This window comes from Argopecten irradians, chromosome 3 (genome assembly GCF_041381155.1).
Source record: "Argopecten irradians isolate NY chromosome 3, Ai_NY, whole genome shotgun sequence".
NCBI lineage: Eukaryota > Metazoa > Mollusca > Bivalvia > Pectinida > Pectinidae > Argopecten > Argopecten irradians.
In genome coordinates this window covers 53,047,684-53,068,017 of record NC_091136.1, presented here as the reverse complement: position 1 = coordinate 53,068,017, position 20,334 = coordinate 53,047,684, and the positions used below count along the sequence as shown (strand labels likewise).

Below are 20,334 nucleotides of genomic sequence, written 5' to 3'. Positions count from 1 at the left end.
CTCAGTACAGAACCATTGCCTTATTGAGTGAACTGTCTCCTTGTAATACACTCAGTACAGAACCATTGCCTTATTGAGTGAACTGTCTCCTTGTAATACACTCAGTACAGAACCATTGCCTTATTGAGTGAACTGTCTCCTTGTAATACACTCAGTACAGAACCATTGCCTTATTGAGTGAACTGTCTCCTTGTAATACACTAGAACAGAACCATTGCCTTATTGAGTGAACTGTCTCCTTGTAATACACTCAGTACAGACCATTGCCTTATTGAGTGAACTGTCTCCTTGTAATACACTAGACAGACCATTGCCTTATTGATGAACTGTCTCCTTGTAATACACTTAGACAGAACCATTGCCTTATTGAGTGAACTGTCTCCTTGTAATACACTCAGAACAGAACCATTGCCTTATTGAGTGAACTGTCTCCTTGTAATACACTAGACAGAACCATTGCCTTATTGAGTGAACTGTCTCCTTGTAATACACTCAGTACAGAACCATTGCCTTATTGAGTGAACTGTCTCCTTGTAATACACTCAGTACAGAACCATTGCCTTATTGAGTGAACTGTCTCCTTGTAATACACTCAGTACAGAACCATTGCCTTATTGAGTGAACTGTCTCCTTGTAATACACTCAGTACAGAACCATTGCCTTATTGAGTGAACTGTCTCCTTGTAATACACTCAGTACAGAACCATTGCCTTATTGAGTGAACTGTCTCCTTGTAATACACTCAGTACAGAACCATTGCCTTATTGAGTGAACTGTCTCCTTGTAATACACTCAGTACAGAACCATTGCCTTATTGAGTGAACTGTCTCCTTGTAATACACTCAGTACAGAACCATTGCCTTATTGAGTGAACTGTCTCCTTGTAATACACTCAGTACGAAACCATTGCCTTATTGAGTGAACTGTCTCCTTGTAATACACTAGAAACCTTGTATAAGTAGAACAGGACCATTGCCTTATTGAGTGAACTGTCTCCTTGTAATACACTTAGAACAGGACCATTGCCTTATTGAGTGAACTGTCTCCTTGTAATACACTTAGAACAGGACCATTGCCTTATTGAGTGAACTGTCTCCTTGTAATACACTCAGTACAGAACCATTGCCTTATTGAGTGAACTGTCTCCTTGTAATACACTTAGAACAGAACCATTGCCTTATTGAGTGAACTGTCTCCTTGTAATACACTTAGAACAGGACCATTGCCTTATTGAGTGAACTGTCTCCTTGTAATACACTTAGTACAGAACCATTGCCTTATTGAGTGAACTGTCTCCTTGTAATACACTCAGAACAGAACCATTGCCTTATTGAGTGAACTGTCTCCTTGTAATACACTTAGAAAGAACCATTGCCTTATTGAGTGAACTGTCTCCTTGTAATACACTTAGAACAGGACCATTGCCTTATTGAGTGAACTGTCTCCTTGTAATACACTCAGTACAGAACCATTGCCTTATTGAGTGAACTGTCTCCTTGTAATACTCAGTACAGAACCATTGCCTTATTGAGTGAACTAAATTAGCTGGTTGGATTGACTGCATGTGATTATAATTCTATTTAGTTGTATTTAGGATTCCTGCTAACAGATTAGCTGTCAGAAGATTAATCATAGCCAGCAGTCATTTGTTAAATCCTTTATATAGCTTATTGGCTGAATACAGGTACCTGGTATACAAAAGCTTCCTACTTTCTTGCTAGTTCACCCTATTATTTTTGTCATGTCATGTTTTGTTTTTATTTCAGAAATAAAAACAATACATGAAATGACAAAAATAATAGGGTGAACTAAATAGAAAGTGGTTTTCCAAAGTGCAATCTGTATCCAATAATGAGTTATATCATTGTAAGATGGAGGAAACAAAACAAACCCTGGAGACAGTACATGATTTTATTTATTGATCTAGCATGGTAACTAACAACTTTACAAACAGTAAGGTCATCACCATGTCTATATACATCACTTAATCATTACTTACAGTAAGCTTTTTGATCACATAATTGGTCAATCTAGGGTAAATGTCATTGTTACTGGGAGTCCTATACACTTCCACATGTTCCCTTACACACATAATTATATCTAGGATGGTAACTGCAGTACAAAAACTCAACCCCATCTCCTCATCATCTTTTTCCTAACCCAATCTCACTCTTGATCTTCCTACCTGAAGTACCTACCCATGGGTTATATAATGATCGACATACACGACAGAACAATCTTTCCACAAATAAGAGATTTTTCTCTGGGCTTCACTTAGAATCACATGTAGAAACTATGTGTTAATTTTTCACCCTTTGGGATACTAATATACCTTGTCTTCATAGATCATAGCAATATCAAAATAGGATTTGACATTCAAAGAGTGCAACATTGGATTTTTTATACATATTTCCAACTACAACACTTTCATTGACATTTTGTGTATGATTGTAGAGCCACATATGCTATACCTGTATATATACATTTTTATCAAATATTCTTTCAAACAATACTAAATTTTCCATACACTGCAGATGCACAATGTATGCAATAAATGAAACATTGACAAAGCAAACATATGTTTATCACTTCTCTCCTTATATAACCTATCACTTTTATACATATTTATCCTCCTTTACAGTCAGCTCGGGTCTCAGTATGGTCGACTAATACAATTTAATTTATAGTAACAAGGAAAGAAGCTATGAACTTCTTATATTATGAAGATGGCAATAACAATTCCCATATGACTAAAGGAGTTGTCTCTCTTTGACTCTAACATAAAAAATGTTGGCACAATTCACAACTTTGTTTGCTACAGGTTTTTGAAGCATAAAATATATAATTTAATTATATTATCATATAAACAAGAGGCCCATGGGTCTCAACAGTCACCTGAGTTTGGATATAGAATGAAACAAAGACATATAAACACTATATACTGGCCCTTGAAGTCAGTCAGTGATTTTATAAATTTGACTTTTAAATGCATGAAGAGTATTTACTTCCATCAAACCTGTGAACTCAGAAGAAGATTTTTGAAATTTTATTCAGTTTGACCCTGTTTGGCCCTGCCCCTCTGGTTCCCCAGGGGGTCAGTGAGGACCGATATGGATGTTAAAATGCTATATTTCAGGCTATTAATTCTAATCAAGTTTGACTCATTTCCTATGAAAATTGAGCAAATAATGTTCATAAATGTGTTTTTCCTATATAAACTAAAGTAAGCTTGACCTCCTCTCAAAGTAGAAACGTGAGACCCCTGGATCATATAATTCACATTTCTTATAAAACACCTAAAGACCTTTCCATTCATAAAGAGTATTTGATTTTACCATTTTCAGAATTTTAGGAGATTTTTGAAGTTTTAGCCTATTTGACCCCGCCCCTCTGCCCCCAGGGGGTCAACCAGGACCGATATGGATATGATGTTAAAATACTCTCTCAGACTTATAATTCAAACCCAGTTTGACTCACTTCCTATGAAAATTGAGCAAAAATACTCATAAATGCGTTTTTCTCTATATAAACTATAGTAAACTTGACCCCCTCCCCAGGGGGTAACGTGAGACCCCAGGGTCATATAATTCACAAGTTTTGTAAAGCACCTTAAGACCTTTCCATCTATGAAAAGTGTACCATTTCCAGAATTTCAGAGGAAGATTTTTAGCCTATTTGACCCCTTTTGACCCCGCCCCTATTAGGCGCTGGGGATCAGTCATGGGAAATTTGTTTATAGGATTCAATGGCCATCTCATACTTATAAATCTGACAACAATTGACTCATTTCCTATCTCAAATGACCAAATAATGCTCAAAAATGTGTTTTCCTTATATAAACTATAGTAAACTTAATCCCCTCCCCAGGGGGAAACGAGAGACCCAAGGGTCATATATAATTCACAAAATTTGTAAAGGACCTTAAGACCTTTCTATCTATGAAGAGTATTTGATTCTTCCATATCTGTGAGTGGAGAAGAAGATTTTTGAAATTTTAGTCCCCTCCCAAAGCCCCCCTGCGGTGGGGAGCATATAATTCACAATTTTGATTGGCCTTATGCCTTAGAAGGTTTGTGCAAAATTTCGTTGAAATTGCTTCAGCAGTTTTGGAGAAGAAGTCTAAAATGTAAATTGTTTACGGACAGACGACACACGACGAACGATGAACGACGGCAGACAAAAGGCAATTAGAAAAGGTCACTTGAGACTTTGTCTCAGATGGCCTAAAAAGCCATAGATTCATGTTTGACTCAGCATATGATTTGATATAAAGGTAGTTGTGGATGAAGACATGTCTTGGAATAGTACAGAATGGTAGCGCATTTTAACTTTTGTATTCAGAATACAAGATTGCCAATGTCTAAAGCTTTTGTCTAAATAGTTATTTTTTAATTGTTACAAATTTAATAGCAATAGAGCTAAATTAAAATCTTCTCTATGTAGACTGTACAATATATTTCTTTAAAAATATGAAACTGACACGATAATCCTATCAAAATCGGTGGTGAGTGGTGACAAGTGTAAAGAAATCTTCATTCAGGCATGTATTACTTTGATTTTTAGATTACTCTCACAACATTGATAAAATCTGTAAAATCAAATAATTTAAAAAATGTCAAATTACAAGCAATAACATCAAATAGCTTCTATTATAATAACTCTTGAATTTTAAGCCATAAAGCGATGTAGAAACTACTTTTGAGGTAGTAACTCTCAACTTCAGCATATCTTACTAGTAAGAACCTTTTCCTGAAAATACAAAGAATACGACCTTTTCTTATTCTCTGACCCAAAAGAAAGACTTGGAAGCATTTTAGGCCTTATTTAACAATAAAATCCCTGAAAAAATCCCTTACATTAAAAATATTCAATATATATAACTTACAGTAATGTCATAGTTCAGAGAACTTTCATCTGTCTCCATAATTTCTGAAGGATTTCTGTAAGTATTCTCACTCTCATTTTAAACTATCCAATTTAACAATATTGATCATATTGCTTTATAGCTAAAATACCTGGATCTTCAATGTAATCAGAATGAAATGATTTATAAAATATAAGTCAGAATTATTTCCCACAGAGAATTTAAATAAAAAAGAATTAAGTATGATTTCTAAAAAGATTGACCTGGCACGTTGTCTGTTATACACTTAATTAAAATGATCAATGGTATGAAAGGACTGTAGCTAAATGAAGTACACGGTGAACGGACTGGATTACTGAAACTACTTGAGGGACCTGAGGTACCCCTGAAAGTACCAGAGGGACCAGAGGTATCCCTGAAAGGACTGAAGGGCCCAGAAGTATCCTAGAAACAAATGAAGAGATTAGAAGTATCCCTGAAAGGACTGAATGGACCATAAGTATCCATGAAAGGACTAAAGGGACCAGAAGTATCCTATTAACAAATGGAGTGACCAGAAATATCCATGAAAGGACTGAATGGACCATAAGTATCCCTAAAAGGACTAAAGGGACCAGAGGTATCCTTGAAACAAATGGAGGGACCAGAAGTATCCCTGAAAGGACCAGAGAGACCTGAGTGGGACCAGAAGTATCCCTGAATGGACAGTAAGGATCAGAAGCATCGTAGCCCTGAAAGGATTGGAGGGACCAGAAGCATCGATATCCCTGAATGGACCGAAGGGTATTATGAATGTAACCATAGAAGGACTGAAGCTTCAAATTTTTTTTGAGTAAATAGGAATTAAAATGTAAAATAAGTCTATTGAGGTATGTATGAAAGACATTTAGCTGAAATGACCAGAGATATAACTGAAATAAGAGTGTGACTGAGAAGATGTAAAAGCTAACATAGAAACAGAAGGTACTAGGTGAACAGTACAGATGGTATTGTTTATTATTATTACAGTAAAATCACAAGGGCTTTATTCTAACAAATGACAAAACTGGTGAGTGACAAATATAATATACGGTCAGCATGGTATTTTGGATTATAATTTCCCCTCAATTAAACTAATATTATGACTGTTTGAAATGCACAATTTCTCCCTGTTACATGGTGACTTATCATAGCATACATGATGTGGTTACAGTTGTACACACTATTTTGTTACACCATACACATTATACAATCTAAAATATCAAAAATACAACTATCACATATGGTCTTTAATCACAGGAACACCACACATACAACAGGTCTACACCAGACCTCAAACTTTCACAACAGTATTTACACGTATACCCAGTGCTCGTCTAAACTAGATTTTGTAATAGATTAATCAGAGAAGCTTACATAACAGTATAGTTTTAAAAATGTCATAGCACAAAAAAAAAGACTCACAACTTAAACACCACAGTCAAACCTGTCTACCCATGGGACCAAAAAAGGCCCTTATAGCAAAGTAGTTGTTATATACCCAGGGCAGATTGTGTTGAAATAGACCATTTGGGACCCTTAGAAATTGGTCTAAATTAGCAGGTGGTCTTTATACAGAGGTGGTCGGTAAGACAAGTTTGACTGTACTTAGAAAACTGCTAACATTTTCACTGAAATCTTGGTTATAAAATCAAGTCTTGGTAACATAAAGATTGTTGTATTGACAATTGAGCTACCTGGTAAACATACATCTAGGTGTGAGATGATGATGTGATATCTGGTAAAAAAAATCATTTTGGAAATGTTATGCATGCATTGCACAAACCATATGAATTGTATGAAATAAGCCAGTGGAAAGCACTGCTCAACTGCTCGTGACTCTATAAGACTATATCTATAAGGTTTTTATAATGAGACAATGTACTCTATAATCAATTAGTTGTGTTTACATTGTGATCCCAGTCAAATTCAAATATTATTGTATGTTTTGGTAAAATTACTTGGGTGAAATTCTGACCCTTGTAACCAAAATGTTCCCATTACCTGTGCTGTTAACACAATTTGATCTTGGTTCAAATAGAAAAATATTTGTCAAATATTATCTCTATATATACATTTAGTTTTAGATCAATCAAAGTTAAGCTAGTTTTATTATTTTTTTGTTTTCAAATAGGCTATCCTGAACAGTATTTATGCTTACTGCATAACACATTGATATTTCTAGCTATAATCTGTAATATAATTTTCAGAACTGTCACCAATAAAAGCAGAAAATTCTAACATGAGAAAAGATATGAGAGAGATTCCATTAACTTTGAAAATTAAATACGGTATTATAAATTGTATGTACATATTATGATTAGAATTTCCCAATACTTGGATAAATATGTGACTATACTAACTGATAGACAGTGAGTGTTGTCTCCGTTTTGTGTACATTGGTTCATCTGGCATTTGACTCAGTACTGACCTTTTGTCAATTGTCTTGAATCAATCAGCTGTACGCCTGTAGAAGTTTATAAAATCCATATGCAATACACCATTCAGTGTAAACATGGAAAATTCTAATCATACTTCAATATAAATTTACAAAATGGCTGTTGATTTTGACATGGTTTTAAAAATCATTTCTTATATTAAGATGACCATTGAAATGGTAAGAAAAAGTTTTCACTATAGCTATATCAGCCACTAGCTCTCATTCAAAGTTTTTGACATGAGCATAAATGTCACAACTTCTCTTAAAAGATAACAAACAACTACAATATCTAACAACAATTTGACCTGCAATAACAATATTAAAATACCCCTTTTTGTAAATTTAATTTAAAGATTCTTGTAAAAAGACCATTTGTATTGGAGAACTATCAACATAAAAATACCTCTTGCATCACTTCTACCTCTCAAAATCAACACACAAAACAAGTACTTTTCAAAACATCTTTAAACTTGAATTTCAGCTGAACTAGGTATATACCTGGGTGATGTAGTAAGTCTAATATCAAAAACGGCAAGTAAGGATATTTGTTTTGTCATAGTCTACATATTATTAAGGGATCAATCTACTGACAGTATTATGCTATACATGTATTTTTGTAAATCTGATAAAACAAATTGTTAAAATTGAGCCCAATTAAACAGAACACTAATATCTTAGTACTAACAATAGTCCTCTTTTTAATTTGAAAAATTTGGACAAAAAAAGTATAATGTGTGGATGTTGATTTTCTCAATTATACTTTCACACCTGACAGTAGCTCTGTGGTATCCATTAACCAATGCTTCCTCCAACAAGCTTGTAAGAAGATTGTAACAAAGTAATTACTACAGTAAGTAGGGTATAATTGAACAGTTATAACCAGTTTGTTCGATGAGCATACCTTTGTACAAGTAACCAATAATTTGTGGGACAGTAGGTAACAACATCTTGCTCATTTTACCAAAGTAAAAATCAATTTACATGTATAAAGTAACTATTACTCAATGAACTTTGTAATAAAAAAAATCCAATGGATACAAAATGCCAACAACATTGACCAATCAGATTTGTGAACACACATTTCTTATTGTCCATGATACATGTTACAAGGGTCTGTCAATCATGTGATCAGAAGAAAGTTGACCATGTAATCAGTGAATGGCACCCTATTCTGGCAGCAGATCCTGTCCAATGACATGCCACTTAGTTTAAGTCACACGATCCTATAAAGTCACATGATCCTATAAAGTCACATGATCCAAAAGACGTCAGTATGATGTCATGTGCTCCATGTCGTCTCAAAGCTCATACAGCTAGAAGCATGGCTGTGTGCTAGCGACACCTTACTGCCGTGGTAAGAAAATTTCTCGAAGTAGGGAAGCGCCTCGGGCATCTCCTCGTCAATGCTCTCTAGGGGATGACCTCCGTTGGCCAGGTTGAAGGCCCCAAACTGGAACTCACCAGGCCCCTTGTTGGGCGGAGTCAGACTGACAGACTCTCCGGTGAAGACATCATCAAAATAGCGCGTGTCAGTCTCGGAGGTCACCTGGGGCTTGAAGGGCGGTGGAATCTGACAGAGAGGAGGACACACATTAGAGAGAGGTAGCAAATGTGTATAGTACCGGCCCCTGGACACCTCTATACCAACTACTGCCCCAGATAGACCTGCCACGCGTCGCTATATAGGAGGTTTGGGGCAACAGTTAGTATAGAGTACGGGAACAAACCAGTACCAAAGAGGACTAGCAGGCAAAACAGTTCTATTTCAAACTAGGACCAGATTTATGGATTAAATACTATAGAAAAACACAGCATTAATATACTCATTAGCATAATACTAAAACTCTTTATTTTATTAAGACTAGCAATCAGTTTTCAGACTGTTATTGATTACAGTTAGAATCTGAGTGAATATATATTAAAGGTGACTTTCAAATGAGTTGTTAATATTTTCTATATAAGTAATAAGGATATCACACATCATACAAGTCAAGCTTATTAGAGAAGATAATAGTAAGTCATATAGAAAAAGGTTGAGAAAAGATCATTCATTGATGTTATTCATATCAGTTGTCCAAACCACATTATATAATTGAATTGTGTAAGAGCACACACAGCTTGCTGAGTAGCTTCTTATATTAAACTATAAGGCAGATTCTCTGGTCATGTTTAGAGAAATGAAGTCAAAAGAAAAGGTTAGATCTCTTCAGCACTGCTAATAATGATGGATTATAAACATCTATTGTTATTGATAAACAGAAAACTTCTAAACATTTAATGATATAAAATATATGACCTTGAACTAACAAAAGGCAAGCAACTACAATGCAGATGACACGACTAGATAAATAACTAATTCTTTGAAAGGGTAAAAGGGTGTGCGGTTATCTGTCATAGAAAATCTGAAACCATTTATATGTAAATAGGGGGAAACTAAATACATCAAATGATCATTGAAGGGCTAGTGGTTGTGTATGGGCGACATTTTGGTGACTTTTACATGATCAGAGTTTTAACAACTTATATATACTACCACTGATTAAACTATTATATGTACAGAAAAAAATATTAAAATGAAGTAATGGGAAAGCCTACTTGAAAGGACTGCCTGTATATTTGTCTAATATGTACTGGAAGTTAAAAATAAACCTAAACAAGACAAATTATTGTTAATCAATATTATAAATGTTCTGTGTGAATTGAATAAGCAGATCAAGAAGTATATGACCTAAAGTTAAACTGTATCTTAGAACATATATTAATTTGTGAGTGTTTGTGGTTTTTTTTAAAAGAATAGATCAATTTTACTGATCTCTTAAGACATTCATTAATGTAGAAATGAATTGAATGAAATAGTGAAGTGAGCTGATACTATCCAACCACATTAAACATGAATTACTATATATTTTACCACTAATGTTGAAGGAATTAATCAGAGATGAACCATGAGGAAGGAGGGAGGAGTTGGTGATAATTTCATGTGTGGACAAACAGGTTAAAGCAGAGGCAGAGGATATAGAACAGAACAGATGTGATATAAATAGGTATAAAAATATAACAGTATACTGTATAATTAGAAAATACAAAGATACAAGTTTGTCACAGAAATAGCCCTATAGCTCTAATTAATGTTATCATTTGTATGTGTATGTGACATAATCCAAGGAGGAAGAAGAAAGATGGGGACAGGATGGAAGACAGAGGTCGGTAAGGTAGGACATACAGGTAGGACATACAGGATGTTTGGGATATAGAATGGACAGAGAAAACAGCAAGGACCCAGAGCTCAATCATATTAATGTTCACATATCAAATAAAGACTTGTTTAATGAATAGAATCATTCTGAAGAGCTGCACGAAAACTGCAGACAAATATACCCATAGAGATTTTGAATGTGTGGTTATCATCCAGTCAAAACGTGAATATGAGGATATTCTTATTACTTCTATCTATAGCCAAAAAATAACACAAAAATGATAATGAAATTAAAAAAAATCATGCAGTCATGCTATACACTGGTTCTAAAATTTTGAGAAAAAAGGCGTGCCTTTTTATTGGCCGGGTAGCTATAGTAATGTGTTCAGCTTTGGAAAAATGCTTACAGTTCTAATTACAGGCGTATAATACGTTTTTAGCTAGACACTAATTAAGAATTCATCCTATTTAATATCTTTTTTATAATATAGTAAAAACCTGACAAACTTATCAACCCTTCTTCAATGTTGTTGTATTTAATACTTTCCACATCAAATATGTGATATAGGAATTCAGATGTGTGATATTTTCCAACGTTTTGGTATCTTATACTAAACACATACTTCTATATATATATACTGTAGCAGATAAGTTGTGGTAGAATATAAAACAGTAAGTATTTTCTGCATGATTAACTCTGCATGGTTCACAAAAACCTTTCAAAACAAATAATCTTCAACAAGCATTCCACATCTTTTAAAACTAGAACTCATGACTAAATAATAAAAATAACACCCCCACAACTCCTCATTTGAGACCATGGCAACTATAAATAATATGTTATTTTTGAAGAAAAAGGAAGATCCAAATAAACATGCTCACAATAATCAATACACAAATTTTGTGTCCAATTTGAAATTTTATTTCATAACCATGACAATAAAATATCATCTGAAAACTCTATTTGTTGTATGTGTCATCCTTTAGAAAAACCCTCTAAACTAATTGCAATTTTCAGCTTAATTGGGCAATATCTATTGTTTCCATGGCAATGTTTCCATATGGTAACTGTTAGTAATCCATGTGATATGTGAAATAATATAAGCATCTATATGTTACATTATTTACCAAGTTTGAAAAAAATGACAAAAAGACTGAATTTAATATTGGTCAATTTACAAAACTTGTAACTGTAAACTGTAACAAAAACTCTATAGTCACCATATATAACATGGCAACAAAAATTTTTTAACAAACTTTCTTGCACATCTACACATGGTCCCTAACATTATTGTGAAGTTCCATTAAAATTGCTCCAGTAGCTAGTAATACGGAAAAGTTGTTTGGACAAGAATTGCAGATGACAGCTGACAAACAGTGTGATTCTAATACTTGCCCCACCAACTTGTTGCAGTGTCCAGGGTATAATCAGGATTATGTGGGTCATATATTCTACAAGTTATGGGTAAGTTGTAATGCCTGTTTTAATTTTGGTTTTAATTAATTAAAACTTCATTATGGCGTGATAATGTCTCAAAATTTACACTACAGTTTCTGTTTGGCCTCCGTCCATTTTTTTACAAAAACATATAGGTTATATACATTTGTACATAAAGGGATGGTAGTCCGAATATTTCAAAGAGCAATATTATCTTCTTTGATAGAATTCAAGGTAATGCACATCATATGGAGTAATGCTTATATTCTTTACTATTTATGACAATAGGAAGAAAGATTTGGATATGATATAAATACAAAAAGAACATTCTCATTCTACAGCTACATCTTAAATGGCAATCATCCACTAAATTAAATGAAATCCAAAAGGGATCATGATCATATGCTGAAGTATTTAGTAAGATAGAAAAGTCTGTGTTTTAAGTAGTCCTAAAGAACCCTTTGGGTCTAGAAATATTAACAGAAGTTATGTGTTTATCTCCTAGTGTACATATTACCTACAGAGACAAGAACAAACTCATCAACATGCTATCATTTTGGGCTATCATTTTGGGTAATTAAAGAATACTAAGGAGTAGACTGGTACCAGGGGCTATAAATCATAAGCTCAAGTGACCTCCGAGCTGAAAGGGAGAAACATGGCACGGTACATAATACTTATAACAATTAATGCTCTGCAACGGAACAAGCCTATAATAAACATGTACAGGTACACAATATATATAAAGGTTTTATATATGTGTGGTCAGTCAGATCAGGTCAGTGCTCATGCTGTGTCCATTCAAGATGCCTCGTAGTTTCAACATCTAATCTTAATGAACAATTAAATTGGTTATACCAGTATGTGAATAATATATCATGTTACCCAGTATACCTTTTTATAAAGCAGTAATTGTAGTTTATTACAATGTTTTGGTAAGCTGCATTTCTCTCTGTGGCAAAACTTGTATTGGTTCCAATTGTATATCAGGTTGCAATTGTAATGGAATGAGATGTGTAAACGTGAGTTAGACAGCTTGTACAAGGTTTACGGATAATGATTAGCTAGTGTTGTGTGAACAGTATTAATAACAGATTTGCAGCAGCTGGTAACAGGTGCTGTTCATTAGAATACATCAAAACACACAGCAATGGAGTCCAAAGAACTAACTATGTTTTGATATATCTAATCTGAAGTCAAAATTGTTTAACTTTGAGAATATATTTTGCAAATGCATACTTTTCATTTTTAATACACATTGATGTTCATTATAATGTTAATTTGTAATTATCAACATAAACATAGATATCTAGAAGGTAAGAAATAAACATAGACAGATAAACCAAGGGTAAAATCACAACGATGTACACAAGCATCAGTAGCTAGTAATACACAGCGACAAAATTAACACCTCAAATAATGATCACCAGCTGGCTTTAGTTTCATAAACATTCCTTACTTACTTTAAGGAATTCTTTAACTTAGTTTAAAATTCTCCATAGGAAAGTATACATATTCTAAGGAGGGCTCAGATGTTGTCCTCAACTTCTATGATGCTTAATTTTCTATGGGGAAGTATATATTAATGAATTCCATAAAGTTAAGAATGTTTGTGAGACTGGTCAAGTTTTTCTCCACTATATAGAAAGCAATCAAAAATGGACCTATATACCGGTACAGTAAAATTACCAAGAAAACTGAAAAGTAAGAAAATATCCGAAAAGACTTGATTTTTCGTATATTTCATAAAAATATAAGAATGAGTCCGGGATAAACAATCTAGTATTGATGTAAGCACTTAAGTATTGGTATAACTTGGTGTAAGTACTTAAGTATTGGTGTAAGTACTTAAGTATTGGTGTAAGTTGGTGTAAGTACTTAAGTATTGATGTAAATTGGTGTAAGTACTTAAGTATTGGTGTAAGTACTTAAGTATTGATGTAAGTTGGTGTAAGTACTTAAGTATTGGTGTAAGTACTTAAGTATTGATGTAAGTTGGTGTAAGTGCTTAAGTATTTGTGTAAGTACTTAAGTATTGATGTAAGTTGGTGTAAGTACTTAAGAATTGGTGTAAGTACTTAAGTATTGATGTAAGTTGGTGTAAGTACTTAAGTATTGGTGTAAGTACTTAAGTATGCATTATTTTGTAATTGTTTAGAGACACTGTGATAACAGTGTGAAGTATGTGCAGGGTATGTATATATAAGAAAGTAAAATTGCTATGGATCAAATAGGTTACAATTATTATTTTTTGCATCTCTTTAACTGCTACCTATGGACTCAACTACCTTAAGACTCACACTTCACTGGGGTTCTTTGGTATTATACATCTTCAGTATATATGGGACAAAGCAGTAATATCGACAGTGTGGACAAAGAACATTGTCAAATTTTCGAGACACACAAAACGAACAAAATTTAGTTATATACAGTACTAAACAAATCCTGTATCCATATTTTATAACTTGACCACAAACATCACTATTTACACTTAATAATGATCTAAATTTAGTATAATTTAGCAGTTTTGTGACAAGAATGTGATTGCACATACAGTGGAACTTGGTTGATACGAACTCGGATAATTCGACAACCTGGTTTAATACGAAGTGCTTTGACGGACTCGACCGAATTCCCTCTTTATCTTTGTTTAAAGAACTCGGATAATTCAAATTCGGAAAACTCGAAGAACTTGGATAATATGAAATAAATTTTGGTCCGAATGACAATAATCATACATAAATGTTCTTATAGCTCGAAATGAGATTTTTTGGACAACGAGATCTCCGAAAATGCCGATAGCTTTTTCATAAATCTGCCGTAGAATGGCATTTCAAAATATATATATAGGTTTTCTTGTTATAAAATTTGCAACTACCATTGGCTATTTTGACATCTGTCTTGTTCACATCGTTTTACGACATGGAACAAGTCTATTTATACCAAGTAAAGAGATCGTCAGTAGACATGAGAACTCGCTTAATTCGAACACTCGGATAACTCGAAGTTTGATCCCGGTCCCTTCGAGTTCGTATTAACCGAGTTCCACTGTAATATATTTTTTGAACGTCTTCTGTATATATGTTCATGTAGCAATCATTACGCATACGCAAAATCATCAATGTGCAAAAAAACAAGTTTAAGCTCAAATCTGATAGCACCAAACTAAGTATGGTTACACGGTTACACTATGTAAGTATAATGTGTTTATCTCTATTTATGGGAGAAACAAGTAATTCCAACTGTGTGGACAAAAAAACCCACTAAACATAAATATATAAACTATATTTAAATATAGTATATATGTATGGTGTATTCATTGAAGTCCATTGTGGGAAATGGGGTGAGAATAATGTTATAGTATATAGAATGAGATACACAGATGAATGGGGGATATTCTGTGATAGGAGGAATAAATACAAACTACTTACTGCTTTCTGAACTAATAAATCCCAGTTGATTGGCTGGAAAAATGGATGACCTGTGATTTCCTTCACATCAGCTTCACCGCCACCAAGTCTGAAAGTTTAGCCATTACAACAACATAAATAAAATAAACAGAGATCAGAATCATTTTAGATTTAAATCTACACCAAGTAAACAATTGATAATTACATTAATGCTACATTGCATTACATTATTGTTGAACAGTTATCCTGCCAATATCTATCGTCTCTTTACTGTGCCTAGCCTTTCCACAGGAAACAATCACAATGTTTCCATCCCAAACCAGACCTACCTCTTTTTGGGATTTTTTATTAATAATCCACCTAGCAGCGACGTTGCAGCTTGTGTTAATGTCTTTGGGAATCGCACATCCTCCACAAGAATAAGTTCAAACAAAATGTCATGATCACGATTGTAAAATGGTAATCGTCCACACATCATCTCATACATAACTACGCCTGTACCCCACCAGTCAACAGCTCGGCCATAGTCATTGTCCTCCAGGACCTAGTAAACACCAGATAGCATGTGCATTTATTGTCATAATTTAATTCAACTATTATGTATTATTATGATATCAACAAATTAACATTTTAATAGAGTTACATATTTGATCATGATTATGTGATGTAAAACATAAAGAATTAATTTGCTTAAACCTTTGTATTGTAAAAAATTTTGTAATGATAAATTATGTAATGACCAATGAATATTTTATGTCATCTCCATCAGATAAGAGATAAGAGACCAGGCACTTCCACCAAAGTCCATAAAAATGTAAAAAGTGTATAAGATGTCCTCAAAATGAAAGTCAAAGATCAGGAAAAAAATATTCATGAAATTTAATTTACATAAAATATTTACTAGTTGTGTAACAATATAATTACATAAACCATACTTTCCAACCTGTAGAAGAAGTTTAGAAATACATTATTTGATGTAAGGGAAATAATTCATCCCCTAGACAAATATGACAGCCTCTCTTTTTATTGTATATGTACCAGTACTTGATCTTATAGATGAACTTTTCTCATCTTTTCATTCTTACCTTTTTTCAGCTTTCATGTGAGAGGTTGGATTTTTACTTTTACTATCTGTTAGTGATGGATATCTACTGATATTGAGTGTTGGCAAATAAATTACATATTCCAGAGATTTTTTTTATCTGTGAATTTCTATCTATGATTGTTTTTCTCTAAATTTCCTGGGATATATAATGATCATGACTCGTGTGAAAAGTGCCAAAACACCTCTGTATATATATATATACTCTAGACTAAAATATATCTACCTCTGGTGCTAAATACTCTGGAGTTCCACAAAACGTCTTTGTACTGGCTCCAAAAAACATCTCTTCTTTACACAAACCGAAGTCAGCAATTTTGATATGTCCATCTTTGTCTAGTAATAGATTTTCTAACTGGAAAACAAAAACAACAGAAAACAAATCAGTCTTTGCATAAACTTGACAAATACAACTTTGTTATGAAAATTATTTATTATGTACACAAAACTTACACTGAATGTGTAGGAAGACTTAACAGTAACAAGGATCTATATTACAATAGTAATATAATAATGTTTAGATATTATGACTTTTCAAGCTCAAATACTATTACTATTTAACTTTATAGCTCAATATTAACATTTTAAATTATCAATTTAATATAAATGATATTGAATAGAGAAAACATTGAGGTTTCAAATGATAGACAACACCCAAATTAAAATGTATGTGTGAAAAACTATGTACAGTCAAACCTGTCTATAATGACCACTGAAGGGGAGACAGAAAAACGGTCACTATACACAGGTTGCCTTTATAGATAGGTTGGGGCTTTGTGCCAACCAACAAGCCAGTAAATAAAACAGAATTATATTAATACAAAACACACCTGCTACTGGATGTTTATATGTTTATTGCCATGCATTATTTAAGAAATAATTGTGTCAAAATATTTCTGTGATTTGTGTTCGTTTTATTATAATGCAATCGGAAATTTCGATCATAACAAAATCAACTCGTTTTGATACATAGTAGATTTTTTCAGCTATGAACATAATCATTACCTAATTACTGACTTCACTTGGCCTGGAATTATCTGTGAACGATTATTTTCAGACAATGTATGCGTGTCATATTTTTTTAAAACACATTCTCGCTGGCAAGTCGTATGTAATATTGCCGTGTAACCAGTTTTGACGGATTAATCTCGAACCTGAAAGATCGATTTGGAGGCGTTTTCTCACAATATACAGCTTCAAAACATTAAAATCATTATACAGGTACACATATTAACTTTCAGTAACATTTCTACCAAGTAATGGGACCGTATTTTATTCATAAACACATCGAGAATACCCGGGTTACATCGGGCGATAATCCGACTGAGTCTAATTGTAAAGAAGTCAAACGTAAATTTATAGGCCTAATTTGAAATAGCTTAAGTACAGGCCATTTCTTAGTAATAAAACAATGCTATATATCGACAATGAATAACGGAACACATTGAATAAATCAGCATGTTTTATTTTGCCTACCGTATCATCCGAGATGTGGCTTCAAAATCACACTTTACGAATGATCTTTTCGTGCATATGGCGTTCGCGACCAAACATAATTTCAGTCTTTGATAGGCATAAACGGTCGTTAAAACTTCCATCCTTAAGTTGGCAACCATATTTGTACCTCAAATGTTATGACCGCAAGGTTATAAACCAAACAGTACTGTATAAACAATTCATAGCTTGGGCTTCAGTAATGGCTGCCATTTGCTTACAAAGGGAGTTAATTATCGGAAGTAGGTCAAAGGTATGCTACTTCACCCACATTGTACTCGGTACTCGAAAACTCAATCTCAGCGACCGGTTGTTAGACAAACTTGACGGGGCTAAAATGACCGGTCGTTAGCCACATCAGACAGGTGGTCTTTATGCACAGTGCCATTATATAGTAAAAACGCACGGGGAGTCTAAAATCGGTCGTTATAGACAGTCGGTCGTTATATACAGGCGGTCGTCAGAGCAGGTTTGACTGTACTATAAAGTCCCATTATGTTTTCATAACTTTTTTAATCATGGATAAATACTAAATTTTGTCAAATGATAGAGTTGATAACCTTATGGCGATATTAATCAAAAATCTGTAGTAAATCAGAATTGTAGAAATGACGAGGGAATATCAGGGGATCTCGTTTTTTACGGTCTGTTGGTGCCACAGCCCACACATGGATAAAATCACACATGAGAACCGATTTGAATAACATTTGACTTCAGTTATGTTTGTCATGACAACCGATAGATGTTGACAGACGACACTAATATATTGTCATCTATTTTCGTCCTTTTTATAAATGAGCCTCTATAAACATTAATTAAAATTCTACTTAAAATCTTCAAATTCTTTAAAATCTATTATCAGAGATTGGTCATATGAAAACAGTTAGGGAGTAACCATGGAAAGTCATTTACTTGGAAATAAGCAAGTATTAAGCAAACAAACAGTTTTGCACGAAACCATACACATTTACATGTTCTATTTATATATATTTTTAATATGCATTGTTGTCGAAACTGTACATATTTGAACAAAAATTAAATAAAGATAAATTCATAAGGATTATCGATGTTTATTTTATAGAACAATCATAAAAACATAATGTGACTTTTAACCTTTGCCACCATATCAGGCAAATCTTATTTTTCAGTCTCTAGTTAAATACCAAAATAAATTCCATGAGGTTGGACAGCTGCTGATCAGCAATACTCTTACAAAGAACAAACCTTCAGATCTCTGTAGACAATATTATTTTCATGAAGATATCCTAAGGCAGAGATTATTTCTGCACCATAAAATCGAGTTCTATCTTCTGTAAATACTCTTTCTCTTGACAGATGGAAAAACAACTCCCCTCCATTGACATATTCCATCACAAAACACAGTCGATCCGGTGTCTGGAATGAATACTTGAGTTGCTGCAACAGACAAATGTAAATCATATAATGAAACAGTTATTGTAAAGGAACTTGTGTTGTTTTTGTTGTTGCTGTGGAAAAACATATAAAAACTTTTTTTTTTACATAATATAGTCACTAAGAACATTTCTGTCCATGAAATGATATCAAAGCTCCAATGTACACAATATTCCATGTTATCCCTAGCTAAACCAATAAGTTGTTTTATTACAGATTGAGACATCAAAACTGAAAAGAACAGATTTTTCAGCTTCATAGAATTTGTCCAGACAGTCATATTTGTACTGTCAGTACAGAAAGGGACAATCAGGACTCCAGGAGCTAGCTTGAGTGTCACTTTTATGTGTTAGTTGATCTGTACAATCAGGACTCAAGGAGCTAGCTTGAGTGCCACTTTTATGTGTTAGTTGATCTGTACAATCAGGACTCAAGGAGCTAGCTTGAGTGTCACTTTTATGTGTTAGTTGATCTGTACAATCAGGACTCAAGGAGCTAGCTTGAGTGCCACTTTTATGTGTTAGTTGATCTGTACAATCAGGACTCAAGGAGCTAGCTTGAGTGTCACTTTTATGTGTTAGTTGATCTGTACAATCAGGACTCCAGGAGCTAGCTTGAGTGTCACTTTTATGTGTTAGTTGATCTGTATAATCAGGACTCCAGGAGCTAGCTTGAGTGTCACTTTTATGTGTTAGTTGATCCGTACAATCAGGACTCAAGGAGCTAGCTTGAGTGTCACTTTTATGTGTTAGTTGATCTGTACAATCAGGACTCAAGGAGCTAGCTTGAGTGTCATTTTTATGTGTTAGTTGATCTGTACAATCAGGACTCCAGGAGCTAGCTTGAGTGTCACTTTTTTTGATTAGTTGATCTTTACAATCAGGACTCCAGGAGCTAGCTTGAGTGTCACTTTTATGTGTTAGTTGATCTGTACAATCAGGACTCCAGGAGCTAGCTTG

The 20,334-nt window shown here is 33.8% G+C and overlaps 1 protein-coding gene across 2 annotated transcripts in view; it reads right to left on the bottom strand.

The window, feature by feature from the left end:
• LOC138319023 (RAC-beta serine/threonine-protein kinase-like) overlaps positions 1-20,334 on the bottom strand; it is a 54,026-nt gene that overhangs the window by 7,714 nt on the left and 25,978 nt on the right. Inside the window, exons 7-11 of one of the 2 annotated variants that reach the window (XM_069261904.1) lie at positions 19,187-19,378; positions 16,695-16,823; positions 15,696-15,910; positions 15,388-15,475; positions 1,898-8,892 (exon numbers count right to left, since the gene is read on the bottom strand). In XM_069261904.1, coding sequence (XP_069118005.1) covers positions 8,602-8,892; positions 15,388-15,475; positions 15,696-15,910; positions 16,695-16,823; positions 19,187-19,378 — 915 coding nt within the window. In that variant the 3' untranslated portion in view covers positions 1,898-8,601. Of the gene's footprint in view, positions 1-1,897; positions 8,893-15,387; positions 15,476-15,695; positions 15,911-16,694; positions 16,824-19,186; positions 19,379-20,334 lie in introns of those variants that run through there. The other variant, XM_069261905.1, reaches the window with a different exon arrangement.